The 14,649-nt window shown below is 46.8% G+C and overlaps 1 protein-coding gene across 2 annotated transcripts in view; it reads right to left on the bottom strand.

Annotated features, from left to right (window-relative positions):
* HHAT (hedgehog acyltransferase) overlaps positions 1–14,649 on the bottom strand; it is a 262,535-nt gene that overhangs the window by 207,455 nt on the left and 40,431 nt on the right. For both annotated transcript variants that reach the window (XM_058669146.1, XM_004578676.4), the window contains exon 5: positions 3,005–3,199. In XM_058669146.1, coding sequence (XP_058525129.1) covers positions 3,005–3,199 — 195 coding nt within the window. The remainder of the gene's footprint in view (positions 1–3,004; positions 3,200–14,649) is intronic.

Raw genomic sequence — 14,649 nt, 5'->3', positions numbered from 1 at the left:
CATATTTCACCCAGGCCAGATGCCTGGGTGACCTCATGATGCCAAGCCTGCATGTCCAGGCACATCAAGGATGGATAATAATACTGAAACTAACAAAAGCTCAGCTTGCATAGAGCAACCAACAAGCAGCCCCCAGCTACTCCCTGATCTCTCCTGAGCACCCACAGAAAGAGAACCCAATCACAGGAGTGCTGGAGCCGATCTTCTCCTGCGGCTTATTGATTTGAGGGCCTGGCATGTTAGCCTAGTGGCTAAAGTCCTCGCCTTGCAAGCACCAGGATCCCGTAAGTGTGCTGGTTCTAATCTAAGGAGTCCCACTTCCCATCCAGCTCCCTGCTTGTGGCCTGGGAAAGCAGTAGAGGATGGCCCAAAGCCTTGGGACCCTGCACCCGTGTGGGAGACCTGGAAGAGGCTCCTGACTCCTGGCTTCAGATCGACTCAGCTCTGGCCATTACAGCCACTTGGGGAGTGAATCAGCAGACCGAAGATCTTTCTCTCAATCTCCACACACACACACACAAATCAAAGTGTGTGCATGGGACAGGGAGACAGATAAACCTGGCTGTCCCAGCAGCGCCGTGTGAGCCCATTTGGGTAGGCTCCAAGAACAGGCTGTGGAAGAAAGGGGACAGTGCTGGGGGTCACGGTCGTCCTGCTCATGACTCCTGAGATGGCTGACACCTCTAGGCTCACTGCTCTCAAAGCTGGAGGAGTCCAGTTCCTACAACTCCAGATCCGACAGCTGCCTTCGATGACAAGCCTCAACTTCCGACTTGAGAATAGAAATGTGTGTCCAACACGTAGGCAAGGCAGGGACACCATGCAAGCAGCCTTAGCCATGCCAGCAAGCACGTCCTGGTTTGTAGGGCTAAGTCCTTTAAGTTAACAGCAAACAAACCAGTCAGGAGGGCCCGGCATGGCGGCCTAGCTGCTAAAGTCCTCGCCTTGAACGTGCTGGGATCTCATATGGGCGCTAGTTCTAATCCCCTAAGCCCCGCTTCCCATCCAGCTCCCTGCTTGTGGCCGGGGAAAGCAGTAGAGGACGGCCCAAAGCCTTGGGACCCTGCACTTACGTGGGAGACCTCGAAGAAGTTCCTGGCTCCTGGCTTCAGACTGGCACAGCACTGGCCATTGTGGTCTCTTGGGGAGTCAATCATTGGATGGAAGATCTTCGTCTCTGTCTCTCCTCCTCTCTGTATATCTGACTTTGCAATAAAAATAAAATAAATCTTAAAAAAAAAAAAAACAGGAGCCACATACTCCAAGAATGCCTAATGTTGCCCAGAAGAGGACTGGAGAATGCACAACCGGAAACAGAGTACCAGCAGAGTCCACAGATGGGCACCGACTCCTAGGAGGTCTGTCAGCAGGTACCCCCTGGACCAACTCTGGTGTCCACTCACAAAATAAGAATGCACAGTTACTGCAACTAAGAAAATAAAGGATGGTAGTGGCCTAGAAGGGAAATAGTGGGCTCCTCCCTCTTGGGTCACCATTCCCACTGGAGGGCATGAAAACCAGGACAGGGGCTGGGGTGGCTAGACAGAAGGGCACCCAACAGCATGTATGTGGGCTGGATAGTGGAGCTGGTTGGGTTGAACTAGGCTTCAATGTCCATAGACTTGTATGAGAGCTGAATGGGATGTGGGACAAACTGGACCAGTCTGCTGCACATACTGGCAAGCATGGGAACCAGGATGGGGGCGGGCCTGGTGGGGGTTATTGTGGGTTGCTCCGACTAGGCTGCAGCTCCCATTGGTTTATGCGAGGGCCGAGTGTGTGCTGGGCAGAATCAGGCTGGACTGCAACACCCATTGCAGTCCACGACATCCACTGGTTCCAGCGGAAGACAGGGCTGGAAACAGAACTGACCCAGCAATTGCAACCACCAGCTGATTGGGGCGATGGACTGTACTGGGCCCTGTACTTGCCAGTACATATAAGAACCTGGTCTGGGATCACCTCAGACAGAGTATCTTCAGGGATCCCCTCAGTCGAACTGCTGGACTTGATCCCTAACCATGAAAAGACAGAGGACAGCACAAATCAATCAGTTACCCCCAGCCATATGTTGGCAGTGAAAAACAGGGCAAATGGAGACTCTAAGATGGACTACGCCAACCAGTGGATTCTGTGGCGATTTCATCGTGCTTGGAATGGTGAGATTGGCAGCAATTCATAACTGTTGAACTATCAAAACCACTTGATAGTCACGGAGCATGCCCCACATCGGGGACCTGGGGCGGGTGGGAGACTGGGTGGGGCTTCTCCCTTTACCTCCCCCTTTACCCCAGATACAGAAAACAAATGTGTGTGGAAATGATAGTCTTACCCACTTTCCTGTAGCCCTTGAACATTTGTGCCCTAATTAGTTATGTGAAGATTGTGAAAAATATAATTTAAAAAATGGGGGAAAAAAAGAAAGAAAATAAAGGAAAGGTAAGAGGGTCAGTGTCTGCGAAAGAGGATTTTACTCATTCAAATGGAAGTCAGGCCGAAGCAAGGTCTGACGCCACATCTTCCTCTGAGTTTTGCATACAGGAAGTGTAATCTGTGCCCTGAGGGCTAAACAGAGTTTTTACTCCCTAAATTCACAGCCTTCCAAGTGGTGCACATGAGCACACAATTCATCAACTAAGGAAAAACACCACCGATCTCAGTCACGGGCACCAAACAAGGAAAGGAACCAGAAGGCTCCGTATGAATTGTGGAGCACCCTATTAAATGCCTTGGGGAATATTTGGCTTCGTTCTCCTTTTCTTTCTGTGTGGTACCTGGGCTATCTGCCTCCTTCCATGCCTACCAAAATTGGGGGCGGAGCCGGGGATAAGAACAAGTGCCACCCTGGGCGGTCTCACAACAGGTCTCACGTGCACCTACCCTCTGTGGCCACTAGGAGGTGTCCTTCAAGAGTCTAGAAGTTCGTTTCTGTCTGAACACAACAGATGAGACCAGAATCAGGGCTAAGCCTTCAGGGGCGTCTCCCCAAGGATGAGACACTTACCTTAATTTCCTCCACACCGTGCAGCCTCAGCGTGGAGAGCAGGAGGAGAGAACAGAGCCAGGACAGGCCCAACGACCGGAACTGGGCCACACAGTAGGAGATGAGGGTATGGAGAAAGACCATGGCCACACCAGGAGCCCCCAGCACACTCCAGCAGGCCCACATTCCATAGGCCATAAGAACCCAGGGTCTGTGCTGCAGGCAGAGAGGGGTCCAGGGAGAGAGAAAGGGGAGAGGTGAGTTCATCTGCATCACAGGAGACTGTTTAGTCACCCAGTAACAGAATCCTGTTTCCCACTGCCACTGGCGATGAGCCCAACAGGATTCAGAGGGGGGGTCTGCCAGATCCACCTCGCAGCAGGTAGCCATCTTCCTCACCTTCAACGTCAACCACTGGGTCCCCCAACCAGGAGACGTGGGGCTGACGTTCCGGCAGACACTATGGAGACCAGAAAACAGCTGGATAAACTGCCACACTGCACACCTGTTGCACACACTCACCTTCGGAAACCCAAATGACCAACAGCCTTTGTACACATTTCTCAGCCACCCTAAGCTCTGAGGGCTTTCTAAAATCCAAGTCAGAGACGCAAAATGATGCATCACATGACATTTGTAGCATATTGTTTATGGTCAGATTTATGTAATAAGAAATGTTTCTGACCTATTCGATGTAATACTGAGAACGCTGCATCAATACAATTGGTGCTTTTGTTCCCACTTTAGAAAAGCAGAATAAGTCCTATTTTCCATTTTACAGTTATAAATAAATGGGCAAAATTTACACGCTTTTGCTTTTAAAAACATACTTTCAAGCCATATCTGGCTGGGAAATCCTTATTTTAAAACTGCAGTGGAGATGGGGTGGCAATGGGAATTGTAGCACAGTGCACCAGCCGCCACATGAAAAACCCTCCTCCCACATTACTGGGCCTGGGGCCAAGTCCCACTTCTAGCCCCTAATAGCTTCCTGCTCATGCGCCTAGGATGCAGCTATAACGGCCCAAGCTCCTGGGCTCCCCCTGAGCACTAGGACACCCAGAGTTCCTGGCTCCTGGCTTCAGCCTGGCCCAGCACCAATGGCTGCAAGTATTTGAGGAGTAAACCTACGATGGAGTATCAATACCTTTCCCCCACCTCCATCTGACATGAATGAAGAACACTTCTGAAAACTAAATTAAAACCACAATAATGTTTGAACATTGAGAAGCAACATACTCTCGTGGTTTGCTGACTTGCGCTTCGACATCCAACCGCCTAACCTCAAATGCTGGTGCCCTGCTTACTAGCTGTGTGACCTCAGACCAGTTACTGAACCTCTCTGTGCCTTGGTGTCTTCCTATAGAAAACTGGGATAAGAATAGCATCTCCTTCATGCGGTGGGCGTGGGGATAGACAAGCTAATGCATGCAGAATGCTTCCAGCAGCATCTGCAGACAGAGGACAGTCTCCTGGGGCACATGCTGTTATACCTACGAGGGAAATGTGATACCTCCTGGCGGGCCTTTAAACAACGTGTTAATGTGAAATGGGGAATGCCTGGACTCTGATTCTGGCCAGACCAACAAGGCTTCTTTCAAGGAAAGACAGCTGCAGGATGTGAACCGTGAATCCTATCCTCAGACACTAAATCTTCCAGAACATCACCCGAACACTGTTCTTTCCCAAGCCTAAACTCTAGCCCCAGAGAACATTCTAGATGTGACACACGGCCAACCACTTTCAACTCCCAAGGAAATCAGAAAAATCTGAAGTTCATTTATATATTTTTCCATCCTACTAATCATGGAAAACAGACACATAAATTTACCTCAGATTTTCCCCCACTCACTCACTTCTGGGCAGAGTCCAGTCAGAGAGAACAAGGGGGCCAAAGACTATTTTAAGAGGTAGTTTTAGCAAATAAAAGGAGAGGACTCTTTTTCAACATAACCTATAGCATTTAACACTGGAATTCCTTTCCATGCATGCTTGACTATGGACAGCTACACAGGGACGTTTTTATTAAGTGTTATTTGACTCCTTTGGAAAAAGTCTGTTTTCTGGGATCATTTGGGCACATACCACAGCCCGCAGCTGCTTCAACTTGGAAAAGGCTGAAAGAACCTTCAGGAAAGATTGGTGCTGTGTGAGCCACATCTGCTTGAGACATGCCATGATGATCTGAACAGTGGTCTCAAAAAACACCGTGAGAGCAGACCAACTTCTCTCCTACTCTGGCCAGCGGCCAACACTGAACCCTGCCGAGAGGACCAGGAAGAGTGCTCAGCCTCGGGGCTCACACTCACCGCCAGCCTCACTATCCTCCCGAAGGAGCAGTGGCAAATCAGCCGTAAACACTCCTGGCAGACGATGGGGCGGGGAAGGAAAGACGTGGGTAATGCGAAAGTCATCACTTCCACACACCTGCTGCTGTACATCAGACCCTCGCCCCAGCACTGTTCCCATCTCTCATCCACACACGCGGCGCTGGAATCCTGCCACGGCTTCACTGTGTTTCCCTCCCTAATTTCATGCAGGAGTTCAACCACATATTAACAGTAAGCGGGTGGAAACATGTTAGGAGAGAAATGACAAGGGCCTTTGGGAAGCAATTAGGATCAGATCATCATTAGGACCAAGGACCATGACCACAACCTGGTGGTCTTATTGGACGGGGAGGGGGAAAGAAAACATTCAGACACAGCGAGAACACACATTCGCTCCCTGCCCTGCCTTAGCACTGCCCCGGGACTCTGGCAGCAGGAGCTGTCGTCAGTGCAGCATCTCCAGAACCATGAGCCAGAAGACCCCCTTCCCCAGAAAACAAATAATAATCCCTCTTTTCTCTATCAAGAAGCTTGGCCCAGGTTTTTCAGCATGCTTACGTAACAAGGGACTAACACAAATTTCATCTCCACAAACACCACTGTAATCTCAGTTGCACAGTTAGCCTGCCATGCCCCATTCTCCAAGTAGCAAGGCAGCTCCCACAGTGGTGGCAACCCTGGGACATACCTGCTTCGACTACCATCCCTCCCACACGTGCCTGGAAGTGGAAGCAGCGGGAGGGAGGGGTCTGGGAATGGCGGAGGATGAGCGGCAGCACAGGTGGTCTGAGTTCTGAGCGAGTGTTCCAAGCTCAACCCGCACACGCCAAGGCTGTACCACTGGCCCATGCCCCCACCTCTTTCCACTCCACAGGCGCTAATGGGTTTATCAGACTTTTTGTCTGCCTCTTAAGTTAAAAAGCTTCAATGTCAATATGAAGCCTCTGATATCAACTAAGCCACTTCTTAAACTTTTCACGAGTAAAAAAAAAAAAAGCAGCATGTCTCGTTTTATCAGAAAACAAAAACCCTGACACATCAGTTGAAGAGTTTAAGAATTTTATTTCCAGGTTCACATGGAGACCAGCAGATATACAGAGCCTGCTCCCAAATATACACAAGTTTGGCCACTCTACATCAAGCTCAGGTGTTTAAAACTCACCTGAAGTCCAAAAGCCCAATTCTTTTAAATTGAGATTCAAAGGATACTTACGATTGCAATTACTGACCACTTACTAAGAAAGCACAAACTCACACAAACCAAGTCTAGTGTACAAATGAAACCCAACAATAATTTAATGTTGTACTACAAATGGCGCCAATAAAGAAATTTAAATTCCAATCAGGTACAATGCTTATGCAATGCTCTTTTGTTGCTGTTCTTAAGATAGCTATTATAACAAAGATACATCCTTGAAAACCTGACCTAGCTTCTGCCAATGGCAACAGTTTTGTAAAACCATAGTTGAGACATGGCTGCAACTCACCCAACTTACTTGGGTTGCAATTTCACTTGTACTCACTTGTGCATGTGTGTTCATTTCCATACATTTTCATCACTTGGTTCAAGATCCACCACAATAAAGGAAGAATAATTTCATCACCACAAAGTGATGTCTTTGCCCTAACCCTCTGCCCCTGACTTTGGCAATCACTTCTGCCTTTTAATTTGTAAGTAGATGTCCATGGTGGGGAAGTGTAACAGTTTGTGAAATCATGGACATTTTTTGAAGGAGACTTAGGCTGCTTTCAGTTTTGTCCTGTTGCAAATCACATACACCCATACACACACAGGCTTCATGTCCCTGCTAGGTACACAGGCAGGTTCCCCCCTGTTACAGATGGCCAGTGCTACAGAGTCCCAGACACTGTGCCTTTCCCAAGCAGGAGATGGGTGTCCCGGTGTATCCACACCCTCACGCCAGCATGCAGTGTAGCCCAGAGTTCTTCTGAGCCATTCTGGTACATGTGAAGTGGTATTCATGGTCTTTACTTGAATGCACAGGGTTGTTGTATAGAGGAACTCAAAGAATTCATGGCAAAATGCAATTGAAGGTAAGTTTATCTGGGGTACAAAAAAAAACCTGAACTCCATACAGTCTTTTCCTGGCATACAATTTTCATGAAGTTTGTGAAGACCACCGATCCTAGTTATCAGAACAGAGGTGGTCAGAAGCTTCAGGTTGGATGGGTTGAGAGAACTTGGCTCTAGCACAAGAGGACAGGCCCAGGAGAATTACCCAGACCCCTAACTTACAGTCGAGGCTCTTCAGTGTCCCAGAGCAGATGGAAAGGACACCAGGCAAGAATGGAACCTTTGTAAAGTCTAACAAAGAACAAGACAAACTGTATCTTCCTATAGATAGAGAAAACCAAGCATAGTGCTAAGGCCTTCCTGAGGAGACAGTTCTCACTGCCCCCGATCAGGTGAGGATCCCACCCAGCACCCCTGCTGCTCCCCACGCTGACCTCAAACCGAGCTGCAAAAGGGGACAGGACTCTATCCAACAATCTTTCCTACCATGCAAAAATCCTCTCGTTCATGTTGCAGTGACATAAACCCTAAATCTAGCATGATTCCCAGCATTCTTCAAGTCTGTAATGTTGGAATGGCAGTACACTGGGAGGGAGACGGTGGGCATGTGGATGGACGCACAGATGCGTGCACTTCCCAGAGTCATGGCATTTAACCTACTATAATCACTAAGAGGTAATAGGAAATTGGTACCAAGGCTTTGGGCTTTTGGTCCCACTGGCGTGAAAACCTAGTCATCCTGTGAACACCTCTACCTGTTTCCCTCAACTCCTCAGAAACAAAGACTGCTCTGCCAATGCAGATCAAAGGGAAGCGTTCCATGCTGCCGACTGCCTGTTCACCCACAGGGGCCTCTTGCAGCCCTGCCAGTCCGGGATGGAAACCTATCCCAGTTAACAATGGAGACACACCCATCTATGGAAGTAGGCATCCACCTAGGACCTGCCACTCATCACCCCTGGGGTGACGGCTCCCGGGGCACAATCAACTGAGCTGTGTCCATGGCCAAACCAGGATTTCCTATAGAAAGACTAAGGGACTCACCCTCCTTTGTTCTGCAATGTATGTAAAGGATGGAACTTCAGAAATCTGACAGAAACATGCACTGTCTCTGAATCTCACAGTGCTGTGAACTTTTTGAAGCCCCCTCATACTCTACAAGCCTTGTTCCTGGGGAGTCAGAACCCAGTCACAGGCCAACACTGGAGGACACAGCCCCTTGTCACACCATCTCCACTTCTCCTTTAGCCCCTTCCATGCTGGGGTCAGCGAGTGGCAGCAGCAACCTTCCTCCTCAGCTCACCTCTGCAGGGAAGAGCCGAAGTATAAAGCCTTCGGACTCAGCAGAGACCTCGCGGTATGTTCTCTGTTCACCTGCCAAGAAACCACTCAGTGCAGCATGGCTTAAGAGACAATGGAAGCCAATCAATATCCTCTGCAGAATTTATAACATACTACATAATTAATGAAATACATGTGTGTGTGTATGAAAAAACCGAGGACTATTCACACTAAGGGATCTTCAAAAAATTCATGAAGGGGCAGGCATTCAAGCTAGCCGTTAATAAACCCATGAGCTGCATCAGAGTTTGATACCCAGATCTGGATCCTGATCCAAGCTTCCTGCTCAACTAGTCGTGGAAAGCAGCAGTGGTAGCTGAGGTGTTGGATCCTGGATATCCACGTCGGAGATTTGGCTTGAGTTCCTGCCTCCTGGCTTCAATCTACCCCAGTCCTAAACACTGCAGGCACCAGACAGGAGTGTTCTGTCCCTCACAAACTTCAAGGTAATAAAAATGCGTATCATTAAAAAAATACATGGGTTCTACAATGTTTTGCACCAAAATGAACACATTATTTCATTTTCATGTCCAGGGCAGCCTCCACTTCCTTAGCCACTGGGAGAGGCTGAGCAAGAACACCAGTAAACACCTGTCAGGGGCACAGATTTGAGTGCCTGGCACGAGTGCCTGCTACCCAGGGCCATCTGGAAACTCCTCCATCATCCTCACCCACCACACGGGGTTCAGGCCTCCCCACCAGGCTGGTGTAATTATGTGGGCCAGAGGTCCAGAGAAAAGTATTCAGCAGCCAACAACAGGACCTGTCCTGGGCTCCCCACACAAGGCCAGCCACCCTTGCAAAGTTCACACCGGGATATTTTTAGGCAGAGAACACGGCATCTCAGGTGGTGGTGAGACCGCAGCAGTGGAGAGACAGGCGCTGTCTAAGTGGCCACCAGGCCATCCAACCATAACAGACATAACAGCAGGAGCTCGGGGCTGTGACTCACACTGCCTTCCCAGGCAGCTGGCTGCTGCTGCAGTCTCGCCAAAACCCAGGAAAAAGGGGCTTTCAGCTGCAGCCAAGCTTGGTGGAAAGTTTTATTGTTTGTCGTGGCAAAAACGAAAATGTAAAAAGTCAAAGAAAGCAAAAAAGTCAGAGTTTTGAAATTAACCTGACACCCTCTGGAAAACATGGCGGGGAGGATAGCCAGGAAGAGCTGAGATCAGAGCCCACTGGAGCTCGGAAGCAGCCTGCAGGGTTTGCAGGTACTACAGCAAGAGCTGTTCTGGCCTGGCATGGTCCGTGGTGCCACACAGAGGCCATGACAATGTACAGCAGCGACACACCCTCCCACCCTGAGTAAAAACCAACAGCAACCCCCTCCCTCCACCACCAAATGCAGTGTTCCATCTGGAACATTCAGTCCAGGTGGCGAAAGCCTGCAGTTAGTGAGGCCAGAACTGTGATTCCCAACATCTCCGAGGCCAAGTGGGCTCAGAAACCGCATTGTGGCTCAGCCACAGACACAGCCCTGCCCAGCAGCTGGCTCACAACTCAAACCTGTGGTCATGCCAGGGAGAGATGAGAGAGAGGGTGGAGGTGGTGGTGAGGGAGGCAGGAGAGAGAGAGAGAGAGAGAGAGAGAGAGAGAGAGAGAGAGAGAGAGAAAATACAGACACACTGAGGGGAGAATTCAGGACTCTCTTCTTCGTTCCAAGAAAAGCCTAGAGACCTCCTGACATAAGGGAAGACACGCTTTCTGTGGAACTGAAGATCTACCTTCCTGTCCTTAGGGGCCAGGGAGCAAGACGTAGAGAGCTGGAAGAAGTGAGCCCCATTCCCTCCAAGCCCCGGCTCAAACCCACCTCCTTGGATACCTTCTTGGACACAGGAACAGCAAGTATGGCCCCTGCCTCGCCCCAAGAAACACGCCACCCAGAGGCAACTGCTCCCAGCAGCCAAGGCCAAAAGACTATGGCAGCAGCCAGTGCATCACGCATGAGCACAGCCTTTAAAAGCAGGCTCACTTGACAGATGCCAAGTGGCCTTTCAACATCACCTCTGTGCATGACTGAGGAACCAGGCTCAAAGATGCTGTGCAACCTGCTGGAGGTTACTGTTTCACAGCGGCAAGCAGGGACTCTGGACTATTCTGAGATGGCTAGTCATCCCCTAAGGGAGATTAGAGCCTGAACTCAAAGCCACTAGCAAATGAAACGCAGCAAATTAAATGGAGAGAATCAGTCTCCTTAGAGAGGTAAGGTTCTGACAATGGCAGGTGCAAAACAGAAGCTGGAAGTGAAAGATTTGAAAAGAGAGGAACACCTTGTCAGGAACAGGCTATTGATCTGTCCTATATGTTCCATGGGATTCTACTTCCTCCAAGGAGACAAGTGGAGGTGACAGTGCCTGGCTTTCAGGGGAGGAAACAAGACAGTCCTTTATGCATAAAGAACAAACATAAGCACAGTACACTGATACACTGGGAATCCACTGTACTGAAATTTCAGAGACGCAGAAAGCAAAAAAAAAAAAAAAATGGAGAACATTGCTAAAAAAAAAAAAAATGAAAGAAATACTGATCCACAGGGAGCCACCAGTGAGGACAAGAACAAGAGTACATGGCAAGGGGAACCATAAAACAGGGCTACGCTGGTCCTGGTGCCCAGAGCACAGACAGGAGAAACAGAACGCTGTCTGAACATCTCTTCCTTCTTCCACATATTTAGTTAAAAAAACACAGCAACTATTAGGGTTGCCATTGCGGACAGCAAGCTAAGCTGCCACTTGAGACACAGCATTCCATATCAGAGTTGGTTCAAGCCCGAGCTGACCCTCTTCCAATGCAGCTTCCTACTGATGTGTCTGGGAAAGCAGCAGCAATGGCTCAAGTGCTTGGACCCCTGCCATCCATGTGGGAGACCTACATGGAGTTCTATGTTCCTGGCCTTAGCATGACCAAGACCTGGCTAGTGTGGTCATTGAGCAATAAAGCCATGGGTAGAAGATCCTCTCTATGCCTTTAAATTAAATAAACCTTGAAAATACATATGTGTGTGAATTATTAAACACAACGAAAAGAGCATAAAGTTTGAAGAGTAAATAAAAATGAAATAGCAGCTGCATATGTTACATCAGCTTAAGAGAAGCTATCAGTTATGTTTTTGTTTTGAGATACATATGAAAGGCAGAGAGGGGGAGAAACAGAAAAAGAGGAGGGAGGGAAGAAGGCAGGGAGGAAGAGAGGAAGAGACAGAGAGAGAGAAGAGAGAAGACAGAGAGAGAATCTTTCATCTGCTGGTTCAGTCCTCCAGGGAGTCAGGGCTGGGCCCAGATGAAGCCAGCAACCTGGAATTCCACCCGTCTCCACACGAGTGGGAGGAACCCAAGCCCCTGAGCCACAGGCACATCCGTACGAAGCAACATAAGAAACAGAAGCCAGAACTCAAATTGGCACCCTGATATAAAACACAGGTGTCCCAAACGACGAGTTAATCGTCTGTTCCATAACTTGTAACTTTGCACACTTGAGAGCTTTCTATCCATAGAATTTTATCTGAAATATCCCCCCAAGGCCCACTCTGTCAACTCAATGTCCTCAAATTCATTCATATTCTCAGTTATAATGCACTCCAATTTGTCCATTTCCCACATCATGAACTTGTGGGTGGCTTGCAGCTCTCATGATCACAAACGTCACTGCTGTGACGCTCAGCTCAGGTGCCCTCGCTGGCAGGAGAGAACCTCCAGGGAGTAAGGTCAGGATTAGCACTGGCAGCTGTGCAGTAGATCCTTCTTCAGATTTCTCAGGTTATGTGCTGGGAAGGAGCTTGTACCAATGTAGGTTTACGTTGTGTGAGCTCAGGCAGCCAGTGCTTGAAAATAATCACAGAATTTGTCTTGTTTCTGCCATATTAGAAATTGAAATCATATCTTACTGTAAGATACACTTGTTAGAACATGCCCTTCCCAGTAGACTGTTGCCATGTGCTTGTACGAGTTCTTCCTATTTCACACCATGTTTTAGTGAGTGACCTTTTTCTTCTCCAAACGCTGAATACACTGCGTGCACTAATCATTTGTCATCTTGCAAGTAACTTCTTAACTAACGCCTTCATTTTTCACTTTACTGCGTCATTGGATGAACACAAGTTTTTAAATTTCATGTAGCTATTTGTACTGCTTTCTTTTAGAATTTATACCTTGTGTTGTACAACAATATCTTTCTCTATCCCAACACTGATTTTCTCCGCATCACATTTTCTAGGACTACAATGCTTTGCAGTTTATTACCTTTGATACAAAGCATTTATTTAGTATGGTTAAATAACTTTCACAGTACTTTCTGAAAGATCAATATCATTAGTCAAATTGCTATCCGTGTGTGTTTTCTGCAGTCTAAGATAACATTTTTAGTACGTCTTTATAATAAGTTAAATAGACAAACTGATTTTTTCTAAAAAAGCTAGGAACAACTCAAATTATCTGTATGTTTTTGGAAGAACTGGTTTATTAGACTAGTGCAGTTGTTTACTAATAGATTTTTTTCTATATTTTCCTGATTGCAATACTAGTCCGTCTTTATGAGTTAGTTATGTTTTCTACAAGTCTAGCTGTTATGCCAAAGTTTTCAAATGTTTAACTATGTATCAGAGGGACAATGTCCTTTCAGGATATTTCTGATCTTTCGGATAACTATAGATGGTTGCTGTCCTTCCATGAATCACAATGTTCTTCAGTAAGTTGCACCTACTTTTCCACGGCTAATGGTATTAGTGCATTCTTTTTCCCTGATCAAGCTTTCCACTGTTTACTTCACCAATTTCTGCTCTTCGTTATTTTCTTCCTTTGCCATTTATGATTTTTCTTAGCTTAGGTTATATGCTAAGCTCATCAATTTCACTTTTTTCATTTTTAATATGTGATTATTGTTTCTAGTTGAGTCTTACTGCATCCCACACATTTATACTTTTTCTGGGCTTTTTTCCCTATGCATTTATAAGTATTTTCAGATTTCTACCAAGGTTGTTTCTGTGACATGTGAGTTAAGAAACAGGCTGTTTTCTGCATTTTCAGATGCATCAGAGTTTAAGTCATCTCGCTATTATTTTTCCAACTTACTTGCACTGGGATTAGAGAAAGCATCTATAAAACACCTTTTGAAATGTGTTCAAAATTGCTTTATGGCTCAGATGTGTCAATTTAAATATTCTGTGTTCTTACAAAGAATATGATATGGGTTTACCAATTGTTGAATTCAATATATTCATATTGCACATATATATTCTTTATATTTGTTCATTACTTGTTTTGTCCAAGTTTTCTTCTGTTATGTCAATTATTGATGGAGTCATAGTAAAATCTCTCCCTACAATCACACATTTATCTGTTTATGGATCTGTCCATCTTTGAATTTTACCTATTTAAGTAAACTTAGAATTATAGTATCTTCCAAGAAATAAACCCTTTCCTATTAAGTTACTGCCCACCACTAGCAGCGCTCTGTATTAAAATTGCACGGTATTTTTTTATCTTACTGAAGGGAGGGGTTTGATTTGTCTAGGCCATCTTATTCTTTGGGCCCTACTTAAAGCATAGATCAGAAGCACATTTCTGGATTACTTTGTGCTTGGCCTGCCTTGGCTGCTGACTCTTACATCTAGTCTAATAATCTTCATTTTTGGCTGTTTGAGAATTCATTTTTATTGTTTCTGATGACTGACTTATTTCAACCGTTTCTTTTGGGCTTTCTCTCTGTCCCACTTTTGCCACATTTCATCTTTATTTTTAATGGATGAAAATTCTAACTGAAGCTCACCATATTTTAATGGAAAAAAAAAGATAAGATGTACCGACTCCTGTTTCACAGATGATAAATCAAGACTCAATGGTAAAAAAAACTTTCCCAAGACTAGAAAGTTGATCAGCAGCAAAACCAAGGCCCAAACACAAGTAACACAACACCTAGAACTCTCCACTGTACAACTGGCCCTTAGCCACACCACAGTGGTCAGA

Source organism: Ochotona princeps, chromosome 10, assembly GCF_030435755.1.
Source record: "Ochotona princeps isolate mOchPri1 chromosome 10, mOchPri1.hap1, whole genome shotgun sequence".
In the NCBI taxonomy this organism is placed as follows: domain Eukaryota; kingdom Metazoa; phylum Chordata; class Mammalia; order Lagomorpha; family Ochotonidae; genus Ochotona; species Ochotona princeps.
Note: the sequence above shows the minus strand (reverse complement) of the source record. Positions and strands in the feature narration are given on the sequence as shown.